This window comes from Carassius carassius, chromosome 17, assembly GCF_963082965.1.
Source record: "Carassius carassius chromosome 17, fCarCar2.1, whole genome shotgun sequence".
Taxonomy (NCBI): domain Eukaryota; kingdom Metazoa; phylum Chordata; class Actinopteri; order Cypriniformes; family Cyprinidae; genus Carassius; species Carassius carassius.
Genome location: NC_081771.1, coordinates 238,823 through 258,356, shown reverse-complemented (window position 1 = coordinate 258,356; position 19,534 = coordinate 238,823). Strand labels below are relative to the sequence as shown.

The window sequence follows — 19,534 nt, the reverse complement described above, 5'->3', positions numbered from 1 at the left end:
ATATATTTGTAATTTGACTGTTCAAAATAATTTTTTATCTTTTTATCAATTGAAATTGTACAATTACAACTAAAACAATTTATTTTCTATGTTAATATCTTAAGAAATGTAACTTATTCTTGTGATGCCATGATACAATTAATTTTTCAGGATTTAGTTGAAAACAAAATCTTTACAGTCACTTTTGATTAAATTGAATGGTAGTGTATGAAAGTTTCCAGAAAAATATTGGGTAGCGCAACTGTGTTCAACATTGATAATAATCAGAAATGTTTCTCGATCAGTAAATCAGCATATCAGAATGATTTCTGAAAATCATGTGACGCTGAGTAATGATGCTGAAAATACAGCTGCACATCACAGAAATAAATTACAACTTTAACAGAGATTCACACAAAAAAACAGCTAATTTACACTAGAATAATATTTCACAGGTTTTACTCTATTTTTGATCAAATAAATGCAGTGAGCACTTCTTTCAAAAACATTTATAATCTGTATTGGAACTGGTACAAAAAAGCTATTGTTTTCCATCCATCCATCCAAAACACATAAATAGCAGAGGCATTCTTATGAACACCACATTTAGAAGCGTATTATTCACATATATATTGTTTTCATGTAACCGAGAACATGATTGAGGGGCCCGTCCACAATGTCAGATAATGGGAAAAGACAAATGGACTAATTCCACAGCAAACAAAATGAATTGTCTTTGATTTTACAGCCTCCCTGTGAGGAGACAAGATAATGGAACATACTAAACTAAAAGGCATCCCTACAGGAAATGTACAGTTCTGTGTTTGCTTTTCTACATTAATGTGCATTTGTCATAGGATCACAGTTGAAGGCACACAACATTGTAAAACACTGCACTCTTTGTGATGCAGAAGAGACGCATTTCAAAAAGGGGACTGACAGTGTTTGGCTTTTACAGCTTAAGAAAAAAACGAAATCGTTCATATTGACCTCATCATACTCAAAGCACAGCTGCCAGAGACATAAAGCCTCCAAACTCTGCTGTTGACGTCTGCGGTCGTGAAGAGCTGATGCACACGACACGCACTTGACCCCGGAGAGAGACCCGTGAAAGAAAGCGGGTGTTTTAAAGGGCAGCAGGACTGCGGGGTGGAGCCCCGATGAACCTCTGCCAACAGAGACGCACCACCTGCAGCGACGCTATACATGAGACGCCAGAAAGAGCTCCAATCATCAGTATTCTCAGTTTGCTTCAACTTTTGAGGTACTAAACATAAAGTGTCTTTACACATTAGTTGAAAATGTTCTGTGCCTGCTTAAAATTCAGTGTAAAGATGTGATACCACATAAAAGCCAGACTAAATTGCAGAGATGGGACCAAGTCACACATGTGCAAGTCTCAAGTAAGTCTCAAGTATTTTTTTCTTGGGCAAGTCAAGTCAAGTCCTGTAGTAAGTCAAGTCAAGTCCAAGTCAAGTCACCTTATTATTGTAATTTTACCTGCAGAATCTGATCTTAATAAAGTTAAAGACAAGATATAAGTAACAGTAAATTCAAGTTCAAGTTGCTTTATTGGCATGACATTTGAGTTACAGTATTTGCCAAATTTAGCATTTAGATACACAATAAAATATGATTACAATAAAATACAATAAAAATAGCAGCAGCAGATAATATTTCTAATATTAATAATAGTAATTATATAGAATTAAGAATATAAAATAAAACAGTTGAATACAATAAATTATCCCTTTTGTATGGTGTGTATGGTGTATAGATATTTAGCAGCTATTGTGACTGCCGTCTCATTCTCTCCAAGTATATAGAGTAGTTTCTCTGAGTCATTTAGAGACAAGAATGAAGGATTCAAAGCTTCAAACTGTGGGAAGAATGTTTCTCTTGTAGTGCTGTATTTGGGACAGACAAGAAGGAAGTGTTTCTCATCCTCTGTTTGATTCAGCTCACAGTGTTTGCTGTCTCTCTTCTCTCGGTAGCCAGGATCTTTTATGTCTACCAATCTCTATTTCCAAATCATGATCACGGAGTCGATATTTTGAAAGGATTTGTCTTTCTTTTAATTGCTTGAGTGATAAGTAATTTGCCAGTTTTGTGGTTCTGTTTAGGGCCGAATAACACTGGAGTTTGGTTTGGAGCTCAAATTCATTTTTTTCATTTTTCATCATAATTATACTTCAGATTTTTGTCAATTAGTTTCTGAATGTTGGGGTTGTGATTGGAGTCAGACTCAGTTTGGGTTTCCTTCATCAGGTGAAGCACGAATGTGTTTCTCTCTCTCTCTCTCACACACACACACACACACACACACACTCTCTCTCTCTCTCTCTCTCTCTCTCTCTCAGAGTACATCCGTAAGTCATTACCTCTATTACAAGGTATTGCACTTGCAAAATATAAGATTCGAGAGTCTTGTCTGCAAGCCGAGCACGATGTGGCCTATCCCACCATGTATGCGCCACCGGTATGCGCGCTCATAATGGAAGCAACGCGGTCGCGATGCACACGCGGTGCGACACGCTCGACGCCTCAGGGGCGCAACTGCCCGAGCGCTTTGGAAACAATGAGAAAGCGGCGCGACTAGCGATTTCCACGCGTTTTTAGGCGCGAATTATTGACGACAAAAGCGATGACCCTCAGTACCCCTCAAGCTGAGCTGTTGATGTGATGTGATATCTGATCTAAGTGGGCGTGGTCTGCGTAAGGTAGAGAGGGCATGACTGATGATGTCATGACATGACAACGCGATTCTCAGCCTGCGCTCCAGCTGAGTAATCAATTTTATTTTTTAAAAATAATTTATATATTTTATATTCAAACTGAAAACATAATGTGATTAACACTCAAGTCATTCAAGTCATCCTGTCTCAAGTCAAGTCAAGTCCCGAGTCTTTAACTTCCAAGTCCGAGTCAAGTCTTAAGTATTTTATTTTTTGTCAAGTCAAGTCACAAGTCTTAAAAATAGCGACTCGAGTCGACTCGAGTCCAAGTCACAAGTCCCCATGTCTGCTAAATTGTGTCCCTGCAGCACAGAAGCAGTCATCAGTAGCACAGGTATATTTGTAGTAATAGACAACAATACATTGTATGGGTCAAAATTATACATTTTTCTTTTATGTTAGAAATCATGTTCCATGAAGATATTTCATAAATTACCTACCGTAAATATATCAAAACTTCAATATGCATTGCTAAGAACTTCATTTGAACAACTTTAAAGGCGATTTTCTCAATATTTAGATTATATAGTGTAACTTTAAAAACACAATTCTCCTTCAGTCCAAAGGAATCTTTACACAACTAAGTTAAGGCTGCTCTGTGCCTGCTCAAAATTCAGCTTGAAGACCTAGGGTCCAATCAAATGCATTTTATTTTTTTCCAAAAAAAAAAAAAAAAAAATTATATATATATTGTGACGAGTGGGGCGGGGCCGAGAGACGTGGGAACAGGAGCGAGGCAGGTGGAGTGATTGGGAATGAGCGACACCTGCTCGACCCACCGGTCTAGAGTCCCACGGAGGAGATGGAGGGATATAAAACCGGAGCGACGACAGTGAAAGACAAAAGAGGACCAGGCCTGGGTTTTAGTTTGTGTTTTGATTTTTATTTATGTGTCCGTGAGGGGCTGACGTAGCCTGGTTAAAACCAGACCCTTTTCAGTTGAAACTGAGTTAGGGTCTGGCAAAGCCTATTAGACGTCTCGTTTCTAAAGGGGCGTCACCGACGGACCTCGTTCAAATGCCTCTGGGCGCAATTGGATAGACCTAAAACAAATCAGAGTGATGAAGGAGATGACGTATGCAGAGCGAATCCAGAGCGAATCCAGTCGGTAAGACAGCGATAATCTTTTTTAGATATGAAGGCTTCAAGTGTTGTTCTTTGCTCGGGTTTTAACGCAAAGTTAAAGTTTAAATCACTTAAAACAGATGCGATAGCAGTTTCGAACGAATGTTCCTCTGCAGCATCCATCTTTGTAATGTACAAAATCTGCTTTACCGTCGTTGCGCTGTCGTCATCGTGTAACGCCTCAATGTTTCTGATTGGTGCCGCGATTTCGGCGGCACAGAAACGAGCTAGATAGTCCTCTTTGCCAGACTATTCTGTAGAGAGAATTGAAATTCGCCGGAAGTAGTCTGGGTTTTCCAAGGCTAGGGCTGACGCGCTGTTTTGTGTTTATTTTGATCAATAAATATCATTTGATTGTCCGCCGGTTCCCGCCTCCTTCTTCCCGATGATTATGAAGGTTTAATTCGTTATATATATATATTATATATATATAATTTTTTCTGTGTTTTGCATTTACATTTTTCCTGGTAAATAAAATTAAATATTCCTTAAAAAAATAATTTTAATGATCATTGTATTGTAAGTAGTAGTACTACCATTACATTAAGTAATATATTTCTTTCACAATTTCTTCAAGTTAAACTGAACTTTTATTTTGATTGGTTGCTGTGAAGTACTTTAATTCTCTGTTTGTATGTGATATGACAATAGAATTTTCTCAAAAGAAATGTTTAAATTCTCACAAAGTGACTTTCAGAGCATTTCTAGAGATTATGTACTCATTTCAGCTTTCTGACATTGTAAGGATGACATTTTCACATATTTCTGACAGGGCTATTAAACAGCACAACATGCACCCTCAAAAACGTTCCTGTGGTCCAGATCCATACAGCTATTATTGGTCTGAAGTGTTTTGTTCACACATGGGTGCAATGTGTCTTTGAGTCAATAGTGAAAAAAAGCTCACAGCGACTGCCGCCTTGGGGCTCGGCTCTGATCAAACACATGTGGGGGTGCATTTACTGATGCCCTCGGGTCTGACCCACATCGCCTCTGACCCCTCTCTGAGTTCAGCACCAGTCAGTTAAAGAAGAAGACCCCTGAGAAAACCATGAATCGACTCATGTTCCTCTAACATCATGACATGGATTCTGTTCATGTTCAAATGCAAGACTAAGTTGATATGATTCTCATTAACACTTTTTGTCTGAATTTGTTTGAGTTTACTGGAATTATAGTATAGTGATATGAAAAAGAAAATGGGACTTCTAATAGCCATGCACATTATATAGCCAATGATAAAGAGATTGAATTTTGGATGGGTGAGTAATTAATGAGAGAATCTTTATTTTTGGGTGAAGTAAACCTTTAAGCTTCTTTTGGGCATTTTTTGATTTTCGTATCTCTAAATGTTTATTATGCAATGTACACAAGGTCATTTTAACTGATTTTGACTGATTTGTGTACATGTAAAAAGGAGACAGTTCCTTTAATGCTTTGAAAACCTTTACCAATTTACCCATGACATGATAATGTAATCATAACTAAAGCAATTTTAAGTAATCTACTTTCAGTTTAATAGAGAAATATACAAGCAAAAACTGTTTGTCCCCAAAACTCTGCTTGCATACAGACAGCTTTTCTTCTGATACTAAACCTTGCAAGACCATGCTGGTGAACCAGCATCATGAATATGCTGGTCCACCAGCTAGACCAGCACTATGCCAGCACTATACTATTGTAAACCACCCTGGACCAGCACTTTGCCAGCACTAACCAGCATAAACCACCCTGGACCAGTACTATGCCATCGTAAACCACCCTGGACCAGCACTATACTATTGTAAACCACCCTGGACCAGCACTTTGCCAGCACTAACCAGCATAAACCACCCTGGACCAACAGTATGCCATCATAAACCACCCTGGAACAGCACTATGCCATCGTAAACCATCCTGAACCAGCACTATGCTATCGTAAACCACCCTGGACCAGCACTATGCCAGCATAAACTACCCTGGACCAGCACTGTACCAGCGTAACCACCCTGGACCAACACTGTACCAGCGTAAACCACCCTGGACCAGCACTGTACCAGCGTAAACCAAACTGGACCAGTACTATGCCAACGTACACCACCCTGGACCAGCACTATACCAGCGTAAACCACCCTGGACCAGCACTATGCAAACGTAAACCACCCTGGACCAGCACTTTGCCAGCATAAACTACCCTGGACCAGCACTGTACCAGCATAACCATCCTGGACCAACACCGTACCAGCGTAAACCACCCTGGACCAGCACTGTACCAGCGTAAACCAAACTGGACCAGTACTATGCCAAGGTAAACCACCCTGGGCCAGCACTATACCAGCGTAGCCACCCTGGACCAGCACTATGCCAACGTAAACCACCCTCGACCAGCACTGTATCAGCGAAACCACCCTGGACCACCACTGTACCAGCGTAAACCACCCTGGACCAGCACTATGTCAACGTAAACCACCCTGGACCAGCACTATACCAGCGTAAACCACCCTGGACCAGCACTATAGCAGCGTAGCCACCCTGGACCAGCACTATGCCAAAGTAAACCACCCTGGACCAGCACTGGACCAGCGTAAACCACCCTGGACCAGTACTATACCAGCGTAAACCACCCTGGACCAGCACTATACCAACGTAAACCACCCTGGACCAGCACTATGCCAATGTAAACCACCCTGGACCAGCACTATACCAGCGTAGCCACCCTGGACCAACACTATACCAGCGTAACCACTCTGGACCAGCACTATATCAGCGTAACCACTCTGGACCAGCACTATACCAACGTAAACCACTCTGGACCAGCACTATGCCAACGTAAACCACTCTGGACCAGCACTATATCAGCGTAGCCACCCTGGACCAGCACTATGCTAACGTAAACCACTCTGGACCAGCACTATGCCAACGTAAACCACTCTGGACCAGCACTATGCCAACGTAAACCACCCTGGACCAGCACTATGCCAACATAAACCACCCTGGACCAGCACTTTACCAGCGTAAACCACCCTGGACCAGCACTATACCAGCGTAGCCACCCTGGACCAGCACTATACCAGTGTAAACCAAACTGGACCAGCACTATGTCAACGTTAACCACCCTGGACCAGCACTATACCAGCGTAAACCACCCTGGACCAGCACTATAGCAGCGTAGCCACCCTGGAACAGCACTATGCCAACGTAAACCACCCTCAACCAGCACTGTACCAGCGTAACCACCCTGGACCACCACTGTACCAGCATAAACCACCCTGGACCAGCACTATACCAGCATAAACCTGCCTGGACCAGCACTATGTCAACGTAAACCACTCTGGACCAGCACTATGCCAACGTAAACCACTCTGGACCAGAACTTTACCAGCGTCGCCACTCTGGACCAGCACTATGCTAACGTAAACCACTCTGGACCAGCACTATGTCAACGTAAACCACCCTGGACCAGCACTATACCAGCGTTTCAGCAGGGTATAGGGAGCAAAATGAGTTGTATTAGCAGCAATTCAAAGTTTGAAAATACAACTGTCTGAATGAAAAAAAGATTTTTTAAACATTTAAACAAAAACTCTTAAACCCTTTGATGCAGAAATTATTAAAGAACTAATTGAACAAAGAGAGAAATTGTTAATGTTAATTATTTTTTACTTAATATAGTAGGCTAAAAGTAGGCTTTTGTGGTGTGAGTTACACATCTTCCAACTGCAATAAAATTAGGGCTGCATGATAAATCGAATGCAATTCTGTAATCAGCGGTAAATCTCCATCACGTGTGTGCTTTCACATGGAGCAGCACTTACTACACTCTGTGTCCTCTACAGTATATTTATCTTGCAGCCCTAAATAAAATCTAAAAGTCGTTTTTAATACAGTTTAATTCAGTGCAAATATCTGAGAATTCTGAACTAAAGATACATTTACTGAAGCAACATGAATTATGATTTTTGCTTTCTGAAAAAGTTATCAAACTGAAGTGAGTTTATGTTTAAAACAAGAACAAAATCTGCCAATGGGCTTGAAAAAATTAACTCAAATGGGAAAATTGATTTGCATGTCCCATTGACTAACATTTGTTCACTTTAATTTTTTTTTCTTCAGTTTCTCAAAAAATAATGTGTAATGTGTTTTTTTGTAATTTTGCATTTTAAGTAATTGTATCTTGATTTAAGAATGTTTAGATGTTTATATTGGAAAACACGTCAAACGTAATAAAGAAGATTCATTAAATCAAAATATCAAAAAATCAAATAAAGATTCATTTTTAGCAGTGCATGGAACATTAAATGTCAGACATTCTGCTCAGATTTAAGATCTTTTAAGATCTTAATTTGTGGAAGGTTCAAGGATGAATCAAGACTTGCAAAACCCTGCACTGTAAAATCTAATAAGTTGGGCTTACTTAAAAAAAGCATGCAAACTGATTGCCTTGAAAAAACTAAGTAAAGTGAAATAGGAATAGTATGTTGTACTGACAAATGCTTATTTAGTATAGTTAACTTACACAACAGTTCTAGTAACTAAAAAAGAACTGTAGGGGGTACTTGATCCTTTCATTTAGGTTTACTCATGACTTAGTATAGCTACTCACTGACTCCCAGAATGCATTGCGCAGAATAAATTATGCAGTTGCTTTGTTTTAAAGTTGTTGTTTTTATTTGCCATTTTTATTTGCTGTCTTGTGTCAGCAGTAGCACAACAAAAAGAGCAAATAAAATGGCTATTGTTACAATTAATGAAAATAAATTAAATTTAATTGTTACCATTGTTGTGATTCACGTGATGAATGTTTAAGTCTGTGTGTGACGTCAGCATATTACCACTCACTATTCAAGGATTATATAAAAAGCATATCAAGGTATTTATGAAAAATAGAATCTCAAAAAGGTCATTATTAAACGCACACATAAAAATGCTTTAATTGAAAAATAGGTCATTTTATAAAAGCAACCTATGTATTACTTTTCTTTGAAATCAAATAACTCTGATTTCATGATGCATTTCTCCATTAATAGAGAGAAAATTGTAGTAACATAAATGAAGTTTCAAGTGCCCAACCAAAGGGAATGCTAATCACTATAATGGTGAGCTAAAAAAAAAAACCCGGCAATTAGCAACATATTAGTGCACTGCTGCCTCTCACTGGTTTATTAATGTCATTGGTTCCTTTGTGGCTACTTGAATATTTTAAGTAAGAGTCACTCAAAACAGTAAGTAAATTGTTTTATTTGCCTTGAAAGTAGCTGAAACTTAATAAAACCTAGTAAGTATAACGACTAAGTAAAGATAACTAATTAAATCTAAGTAAGGTAAACTATTAGATTTTACAGTGTGTATTTAAAACCACCTTTATATTTTATTGCAGTTGGAAGATGTGTAACTCACACCATAAAAGCCTACTTTTAGCTTACTATTTTTTGTAAAAAAATAATTAACATTAAAGAAATGTATCTTTGTTGTTTAATTTCTGCATCAAAGGGTATAAGGATTTTTGCTTAAATGTTTAAAACAATTATTTCATTCACACAGAAGGTCTGGAGAAAACGTTGATGTTGAATCATGAGTTGAGACTGTATTAATGAACACAGACTCTATTCAAGTGCTCGAGGGTTTCCCGTGTGTCTGCTCGCTTCTGTAAATTGACAATCAACAGAGCTCTTTTACTCCTGCTCGGTCCAATTAAAATCAAAGAAACCGCGTCCAATGATGTCACAACGCTCCGAGTTCTGAATATTCATGAGGCTCTCAGCGATTGCTGCTCATATCTTTCACATTTCAGGGGATTTTATTAATGCAAATGTTTCAAAGTTGGGACTGTTGCATCTTAGTAGTTATGGAAGAAAGAAAACACATTTACGACTCATTTGAATGAGCGGACTGTTATTAAAAGCAGGTGGTCTGCATCTCAATGGGTGCTCGCATTTGTGGTGTAATGACTGTAATTATTGTTTCAATAGGACCTTCCCTCACGTATAGTTTGGGTTTTAGAAAATATCATCCTGTTTAAATAGTCGATTCTATTTCAGTTCCATTTGCTAAGATGAAGTCAACAGCTTCAGAACCGCTGTAGCATTGATTTGTACAGGTGTGTTGTTTTGTTTAACAGGACAAAACTGTCCCAGTGTTGTTTCTCTTCATTTATTCATGAACCCAGAGACAAAAGCGTTCAATGCCATTTCAGTGTTCAACTCTCCTGCCTTTTCATTCTGTTGCTCTTATGAATTACATTTCATTTATATTTACAGTTATGCATTTGAGAGAAGCTTTTAATCAATAATTTTATACATGCATTCCCCGGGAATCGAACCCATGACATTGGTGTTACTATAAAAGCCATGATCTGCTGTCTAAACTAAAACTCATATTTCTGCTCATTTTTATGCACAGAACTTTATCTGAATATAATCTACTTCAATATATATTAAAATCATTGTATTTACCATTAACCATGAGCACACACACACACACACACACACACACAGTCTTTGTATCAGTCTATAAAGGATGATAGCCGTGGCTGTAAGAAGCATATAATGGAAACAGATTGCTGTGTTGATTGTGTAGGCCTCGGGCTCTCCATCCCAGAGGAGCACTGCCCGTTTACAGTGTGTTCAAAGAAGAGGGCTAAAAGGCAATTACAATGTTAATGTGTCCTGGCGGGGGGGAACAAGGAGAGAAAATCTACAAGGTGATGGAGTGAGTCAGGAACGCTAGAAATACTGCCGTCTGGACCGCCAGAGGAAAACACAAGAGCAGCAATCAACAAGGAAAAACACACGTATGAATATATGCAGGTCACTTGAGAAAAGATAGGCTACTCTCGTATCTGACATATAAAGAACGAGAGACACTGAGGTGTGTGTGTGTGTGTGTGCTGTTCATTCTCTGCTCCAGCAGGGTTAATATAACCCACATCTCTCCCGGGATCTCATAATAGGCCATTAAACAGGCGCATTAGGATAAATGAAAAGGCTTTTAAGTGGTTCCACCTGGATTTCACTCTCATATGTGTGTGTTTATGGCTAAAAGGGATGAATTTATTAGAGTTATGGGATGTGATTTTTCTGTTTTTGTTCTCATGCTCTCTACATGTCTCTGCCTCATTGAAATAATACAATCATTTGCAGGTTTATTTCAGATTGTTTTTTACATTACACAAATACATGCTTTTTTACATTATAGAAATGCATTTTGACCAATATATATTTATTTAGACAGATAGATAAACATATAATAAATAATTAATTGAACTAAATGTTAAATGTTTTTTATTTAAATGAATAAACATTTTCCATTAATTTGTTCTTTTAGTCATTATCTGGTCCTTAATAATATTCTCAAAAACTCAAAAACATGATTTACATCAATCATGGAATGCTTTATTTCTGAAATGTTTAAGTTGGATCTTCTACATCAATCATTTTTTAAATGTTACATATTGTTTCAGAATGTTCAGAGAACGTTCAAAAGTAACGTTTCCATATTTGGAAAATTATTAAATGAAATGTTCCCTTAATGTTTACATTAAAAAAATGTTAAAACTGGATGTTTCGAACATTCAGAAATAACATTTCCTAAACCTACTGTAAAACATTTTTAGAACATAATTTTGTTAGCTGGGTTATTATAATTAGTGTTATTTAACATTTTTCTAAATGTTAATTAGCAAAAAATATAAGCAAATCAGGGGCCATCACATACATGAGAATGGCATATGAACCACTGCTGAAAGTGTTTTTGGGAATGCAGCATCCACTAGTGCCTCCACTTATAAAAGCAGCACATATCTGTTCTGATAGCGGCTAATCAGCACAATAATGTACTTGGGATTGTGATGCTAATAGTAATGGATTCGGAGAGGGGCCAATGCACGCGATTGGCTAATTTCACTGTGCCACGGCCCCCAGAGACACGTGTCTTCTCAGTTTGGCTCTCTAATTGAAGTGTGTTATGTGTTATTTTCTGCCTCGCTGAGCCGCAGAAGAGGCTGCCAGTGGTTTCATCCTGTGTCTGAAGCTGAAAGATAAAACCTTTCAGTGATCTGTTCTTAAAAGAAAATTATTTTTCTTAATCTAAGGGCCATTTTAATAATCAAAAGAACCTTTTCCACTATAAAAAGATTTTGACCAATGGGAAATGTTCCATGGATGTTAAAGGTTCTTCATGGAACCATCAATGTCAATAAAGAACCTTTCACAGCGAGAAAAATAATAATAATAATTTTAATAGTGCTGGTTCTTTAAGAGGCAGTGAAGAAGAATTCATGGAATCTTCCATTTCACAAAAGCAGAAAGGTAGAAAAGGTTCCATATAGCCTATAATTAAAATGTTCTTCACACTAAAAAAAATAAAAATATTTAAAGAATTAAAGAGCTAAACACTGAAAGGTATTTCAGGGAAGCAAATATTGTGTGTAGCACTGTGGGCAACAATACTAAACAACACTATAATTCAGAATGTGTGTTTTGGATCCATGCATTCTTAAACCTTTTGAAAAGTCATCAGATGTATACTTTTTCATATTTAATATGCTTGCAGATGTGAGTTTGTCTGCAGTGATTGAACGATAAGCCCCATTACTCTGCATCCCATAGTCTTCAGTGCGAAGCTAATTAATGATCTGTCTCTATATAGCAGCAGAAGACGAGGGAATTGCTCCGCTACACTAGTTCAGCTCAGTGAAGTGTGTAATGAGAAAAGGACGGAGCCGAATGAAGCAGCCGCAGGGACAAAGGACTGGACTGATCATATGTCTGGCCAAATCCTTTTGTTTCCGAATGCACCGTGATAACACAAAAAGACAGAATCATGACACTGCTGCTCTTCAACAATAGCTTGAGATCACCTTTGCGGACCGAGATAGCATTGAACCATTGACAAAGACAGCAGTGCGACACACCTGACTGATCCTGGATCAGGGTCCCAGGGGACAGATTGAGGATTATGTGCGGAGAGGCTCCTGGGAGAAGCACCCTGACCTCTTATTGCCCCCTATGATTTTTCTGAAGGGTAATAAACTGCATGAGAAGCAGAGAGGACGTGCCATCACATTCACTATGCCACAATACACATGAAATGAGTTCCTGAGAATCGCATGCTTTGTCTTTGAACTGTACCAGTGGAAACACACACAACTGAGCCACAGTGAAAGCAAGAGCAGCACAGAATGGGAATGATGGGAAACATGGCACCAGATAATAGTGTCTGTACAGGTGAGGAAAATCAATCAATGATGCTTTTTCACACTGGACAACAGTGACTTACAGATCCTGAGAAGCTTTAGAACACACAGGCTCCTGGCAAGGAATATTGATACAACATAATTAATCAGATAAGTAAATCTAGTAGCTACATCTCTAGCCTTAGACTTTGTCATGAGTGGTTGCATGTGAATAATAATATATTTCATATTACATTTTTTACTGAAAAATATCAATTTGACCAGGATAAGTAAGTCATCACCATATTGCTTACAAAGTCGGCTGCTATTAATATAATTCTCATCAGCATTTTAATTATTAGTATAAAAATTCAGTGTCTCTGAAGCACAAGAGCAGTCTTGAGTCTCTGGGGTATATTTGAAGCAATAGACAACAATACATTGTATGGGTCAAAATTATAATTTTTTCTTTGATGCCAAAAATCATTAGGATATTAAGTAAAGATCATGTTCATGCAGATATTTAGTAAATGTCCTATCGCAAATATATCAAAACTTCATTTTTGATTAGTAATATGCATTGCTAAGAACTTCATCTGAACAACTTTAAAGATGATTTTCTCAATATTTAGATTTTTTTGCTCCCTCAGATTCCAGATTTTCAAATAGTTGTATCTCAGACAGATATTGTCCTCCGATCAAACCACACATCAATGGAGAGATGATTTATTCAACTTTTAGATTATATATTAATCTAAATTTTAATTCACCCTTCTGACGGGTTTTGTGCTTTGAGGGTCACATTTAAGAAGAAAATTCCACTTAGTAGGCATTTGCATGAACTTTTTTTTTTTATCTCAAACGCGCTGGATAAAGCCCGCGTGCGTCTGTTCGTGTCCTGATTGTATTGTCGCAGCTGTGAATCGTCTGATAACGCCGCTCCGATTAACCCTTCCGCTCCCACCGGGAAACCCAGGCCGAGCGCAGCCTGCGGGATAAAGGACATCTCCGGGGAAAGACCATCACTGATATGAGAGATTATATACGGCGAATACAGGGCAACACGAATTCTATATACAGTATGTAGCCTACATATCGTATCCTACATGAAGAAGATAAATTAGAAATACATTTATAGTGAAACGACGTTCATTGGAAACCCCTGACCAAAATTAGCATCACGTTTACGGAATTAGATGATATTTTTCCAAGAATAATAGCCTATCAATAAAACATTTTGATTCAGTAAAACTGTCAGTTTTCCGAATTTGTCAAAGTGTTTATTTTTTCACAGCCAACGTTCTAAATAATTACAGATTTACATAATTTTTACATAACCGTCAGTATCGCCGGATAAAGTTTAATTATATCTATTTTAGTCGTTTTGTACCAATTATTTATTTCAACTGATTTTTTTTTTTTTTTTTTTTTTTTTTTAGCATGGCATGACATTTAATTATTATGAAATCAGATCAACTCATATATTTTTTAAGTCCTTGGTTTATTTCTTGGTATCATTGTCTTGATACTGATGTAGAATCAATTTCTTTCAAGAATGTAAATACGAAACGTTAATACTGCACTTATTTTAAAGAACCGAGGATTTCATGGTATTTCACAGTATTTTATAATGAATAATTCGATCCAAACGAACACGACTGTAATGTGTTCATAGGCCTAAATGATTTTATAAAGCGTCCGCTTGTGTGAATCCACACTGATCGATCAGAACTGCGCTTCCATAAAGTACACATGAATATGATGAATACATGCGAGAGCAGATGAATGAAACATTCCATCAGAGGAAAAAAAATATATTTTTTCTATCACTTATTAACTTTTCAAAATCATCTTCATTCACTTTAAACGAGTCCGAGAACATGATGCAGATTAACAAACAGCCCAATGAACAATATTACTGCACCCTGACAAATAATCCATGAGAAACATCCTTGCTATATTTTTTTTAAGAAATGAAACATAAAATTTAAGATAACTTAATAGCTATAAAGGCGACCAAAACTCTAAACCAGTCAATTCTAATTCAAATCAGCGCCGTATTTCTTCCTTTGTCGAATGGAAGCAGGTTTTAAATCCGTTCAAAAGAGTATTCCAACACCAACTCGAGGGTGGCACGGTTCCTTTCGTTGAAAAAGAGTTCTAAACCTTCATCTCAAGCAATAAAAACTGTAGATTGCGACAGGAAAACACAAGTAGAATACTTCAAGAACACTTTTGGTGTCCATGTAAGACCTAGAACGGTGCGTGGAGACGGTTTATATATTCGTAAAGTTATGCAATACTATGAGACCCCGGATGCCATTGGGTGTTGTGACCACGCATATTGGGCATAATGAGAGTGGAGAGGAGGATGGGGTCCTGCAAGCACCTCCCCTAGAAATGCAGCAAATCTTTACCCCGTTTTTTGTCGGTGCGGAGTAGCGCGCGCACTGGGAACCGGGGACGCGCGAGACTCTTAGCATTGGCAGGCTGACGGTGACACGTGCCTCTCTTTCAACACCCCCGAGCTCCCGTGGACCGCATTGGCATCAGCGACGGCCACCGAGACGCAGGAGTCGACGCTGTGCCACGGATACAGAGAACGGAAAGCCGCGCAAAACCGCGAGCGCTCTCCTTTACGCACCGGACATTAAACGCACTCTCGCCTGGGAAGCGCGTATCAGAGTCCGGACAGCGAACAGCATGCAGGTGCCAGGCATCCTCTACGTCTAAACGTGACATGAACCACGGAATTAGCAAAAACACCAGGCAAAACTGGAGATAACGAACACGCGTCACCACGATCTTCTCACTCCGTTGATGCGCAGACAAAGAACTCCGGTCGCACTCTAAATTCGATATAGCTAGAAACGCATTTGAAGAGGAATTTTCACACCAGTCCGGTTTAGAGGAGCAATCATGGCTACGGTTATTAGAAGCAAGATCTCCAACAAGCTGTCCAACGCGGCCACCACGGTCACCAATAAGTCGCAGGCGAAGGTGAGTGGGATGTTCGCCAGACTGGGCTTCCAGGCCGCCACCGACGAGGAGGGTTTGGGCTTCGTCGACTGCGATGATCTGGACTATGACCACAGGCAGGGGCTTCAAATGGACATCCTTAAAACCGAGCAAATGGGTGGAGAGGGCGGCGGGGAAACGGGGGGCGAGGGGGACAGTCATTACCAGAGGGATGGAACGGGTCCGCCGCCCTCAGCGTCCAAAGACGGAGGACTCTGCTCCGAATTAGGCGGCCCGGACAAGCCAAGAATCACTGCTTGGGAGGCAGGATGGAACGTGACCAATGCGATCCAGGTGAGGAGGCATTACGCGTCATGGCGATGCATATATATATCACATTCTAAAGTTTTTAGTACTGATCAGTATTGAAATATTATGTGAAAACTGTTTGCAATATATATATATATATATATATATTTATATATGATAAGTCCTCTGAGGCAAAACGTTTCTTTAATGGCGTAGATTTTTCTTGTGTTGATGTCGCGTCACGGGGGATCCGATTGATATTGAGAGACTTTCATCAGCAAATTGAGCTTTATAAAACAGCAGAACATTCAATATGCATTGCTATACTGGCATTATGTTGGGTTTTCCTGAGCAATTCCGTCATTTTTCGACGTGCGTAAAACCGGAGACTATAATTTGCCTTGAACATGTTACGATTAAAAATTTCCGTTCTAAAATGTATGCATTATACAAAACGATGGTTAAAAAATAACTTAAAAATTAGTTTTGGATAATGCCAAAAAATGCATATTCAAACGATAAAACCCACGTATTTAATCGTGCGCAGTTAAAGCTCTTAATATCAAAAGTGACGTCCGTGACGTGACTCCCTGGCTGTTTGATTCATCCTGATGACGACACAATGAGGTGAGCGTGACTTTGCTCCCAGCAAATGAAATGTCGGACTGAATTCAGCTGCATTTCTAATGCTCCATCACACCTGCAGTGAATGTAGAAGCTGATGATGGCGCATTCCCTCTTGAGAATTCCAAAATCGTGACACCAAGACCAACACGCACTCTTAAAAATAAACGTGCTTCACAGTGATGCCCTAGAAGCAACCTTTTTGGTCTAAAGGAACCTTTAACATCTGAAAACCTCTCTGTTTCACAAAAGGTTCTATCTTTGTTTGCAAAAAAAAAACATACTTCAGATAATAAATGTGGAACCAAAAATGGTTCTTCTGTGGCACCACTCTTCTGTGAATAACCATTTAAGCACCTTTGTTTTTAAGAGTGTGGGTATAACTGCACTGTGCATGGAAATAAAATGGAATAGAAAAGAATGCATGGGGCATTACATAGAAAATTACAGTGTGAACATAAAAACAAGCAGCGTTCTGTTATATAAAGCCATGCTCTGCTTATCTCCCCAGGGCATGTTTGTTCTCGGGTTACCCTACGCCATTCTCCACGGAGGATATCTCGGACTGTTTCTCATTATATTCGCCGCTGTCGTGTGCTGCTACACGGGGAAAATCCTCATATCTTGCCTCTACGAAGAAAACGAAGACGGCCAGTTGGTACGAGTGAGAGACTCGTACGTGGATATTGCTAATGCATGCTGTGCGCCACGCTTCCCCGCACTGGGAGGCCACATTGTCAACGTAGCTCAAATCATCGAGTTGGTGATGACCTGCATTTTATACGTCGTGGTGAGTGGAAACCTGATGTACAACAGCTTCCCCAACTTTCCCGTGTCCCAGAGGTCTTGGGCCATCATCGCCACCGTTGCTCTTCTGCCCTGCGCTTTCCTCAAGAACCTCAAAGCTGTGTCCAAGTTCAGCTTGCTCTGCACCATCGCGCACTTCATCATCAACATCCTAGTGATCGCCTACTGTCTGTCCAGGGCGCGAGACTGGGCCTGGGACAAGGTGAAGTTCTACATCGACGTCAAGAAGTTCCCCATCTCCATCGGCATCATCGTCTTCAGCTACACATCCCAGATCTTCCTGCCTTCGCTGGAGGGGAACATGCAGAAGCCCAGCGAGTTCCACTGCATGATGAACTGGACTCACATCGCTGCCTGCATCCTCAAAGGCCTGTTCGCCCTGGTGGCTTATTTGACGTGGGCCGACGAAACCAAGGAGGTGATCACCGACAACCTCCCATCTGGCATCAGAGCCGTCGTTAACCTCTTCTTGGTGTCCAAGGCGCTGCTTTCGTACCCGCTGCCATTCTTCGCCGCCGTGGAGGTCCTAGAAAAGACTTTCTTCCAAGACGGAGGGCGTGCGTTCTTCCCGGATTGCTACGGGGGCGACGGGCGTCTCAAATCATGGGGTCTTTCGCTCCGCTGTGCACTAGTTGTGTTCACTATGCTCATGGCTATTTATGTGCCACACTTCGCGCTCCTCATGGGTCTGACGGGCAGCCTGACGGGCGCAGGTCTGTGCTTTCTCCTCCCCAGCTTATTCCATCTCAAGTTGTTGTGGAGAAAGCTCTTGTGGCATCAGGTCTTCTTCGACGTCGCCATATTTGTGATCGGGGGTATATGCAGTATTTCCGGCTTCATCCATTCCGTCGAGGGCCTCATCGAGGCGTACAAATACAACCTATCCGATTAGTCTGGAAAATGATGAGCGGTTGTAGTCTGGTGATAAGTGTTACGCATCCCACATATTGATAACCAAACCAATATGTTTCCCCCAGAGAAGATAAATAAACACAAAAGCATTTAACCCATGCCACTCTTAAAAATAAAGGTTCCAAAAGGGTGTTTTTCCAAAAGAACCGTTTTTGGTTCCCAAAAGAAAATGTCAGTGAAGAGTTCCTAAATGAACCATTTTGAAGAACATTTAAAAAATCTAAAAGAACCATTCTGCATTTGAAAGGTTCCATGGAGGTTGTTCATAGAACCACTGATGTCAATAAAAACACTTTATTTGTAAGAGTGCAGGCTCATTCAGATCTGACCTTAACACACAGTAAATCAGCGAATCTTTACGCATCCACGTGAGAAATGTCTTGGACAGCAGCGCGTTACACAAGAGCAGACGTATATTTGTGTTGTTAAGCGAGAAAATGGTTTACAAGAGAATTTATTTGAGCTTTGATTTGCCACGGGACTCATTTCATTTGAGTGCACGACATTCAGCTGCAAATCTCCTGCAATACGAAATTAATTAATTACAAGGCACTAACGCCGTGGCAATAAACACAATCGAGTATGTTTGAAACAAGTTAATGGATTTTCATTAATTCGATCTGAGGACACGTAGCTTAAAGCCTAAGTCTTAATTATTATCGCTTGCATTTACTGAACCAAATCTGAGAGGGCAAGATAGAATATAATACTGGACGGTGAATATAGAAGTACTTCAACTATGCATTCTGATCGTATGATGTCCATGCAGTATTAGAGATATTCAGAAGAAAACCCGGCTTTTATTCCACGTTTTAATAGCTTTCTGGCAGAAAAGATAGAAAGAGACTCGTATTTTTACAAGACATCGAATAACGAACAAGATGAAGAGGAAAACGAAAAGCACTCGGAAACTCCTGAAGAAATTATGGAGGAT

The 19,534-nt window shown here is 39.7% G+C and overlaps 1 protein-coding gene across 1 annotated transcript; it reads left to right on the top strand.

Moving 5' to 3' along the window:
• The first annotated feature begins 15,400 nt into the window (after positions 1 to 15,400).
• Positions 15,401 to 18,727, top strand: LOC132160674 (vesicular inhibitory amino acid transporter). The gene is made up of 2 exons (XM_059570308.1): positions 15,401 to 16,302; positions 17,393 to 18,727. The coding sequence occupies exons 1-2, from the start codon at positions 15,910 to 15,912 to the stop codon at positions 18,578 to 18,580; spliced, it is 1,581 nt and encodes a 526-aa protein (XP_059426291.1). The 5' UTR covers positions 15,401 to 15,909; the 3' UTR covers positions 18,581 to 18,727.
• The last annotated feature ends 807 nt before the right edge of the window (positions 18,728 to 19,534 follow it).

Excerpts from the sequence above, each read along its gene's own strand:
- LOC132160674 (XM_059570308.1), top strand. The coding sequence starts at position 15,910 with ATGGCTACGGTTATTAGAAGCAAGATCTCCAACAAGCTGTCCAACGCG. Across the intron at positions 16,303-17,392 it reads ACGTGACCAATGCGATCCAG|GGCATGTTTGTTCTCGGGTT; the intron begins GTGAGGAGGCAT and ends TTATCTCCCCAG.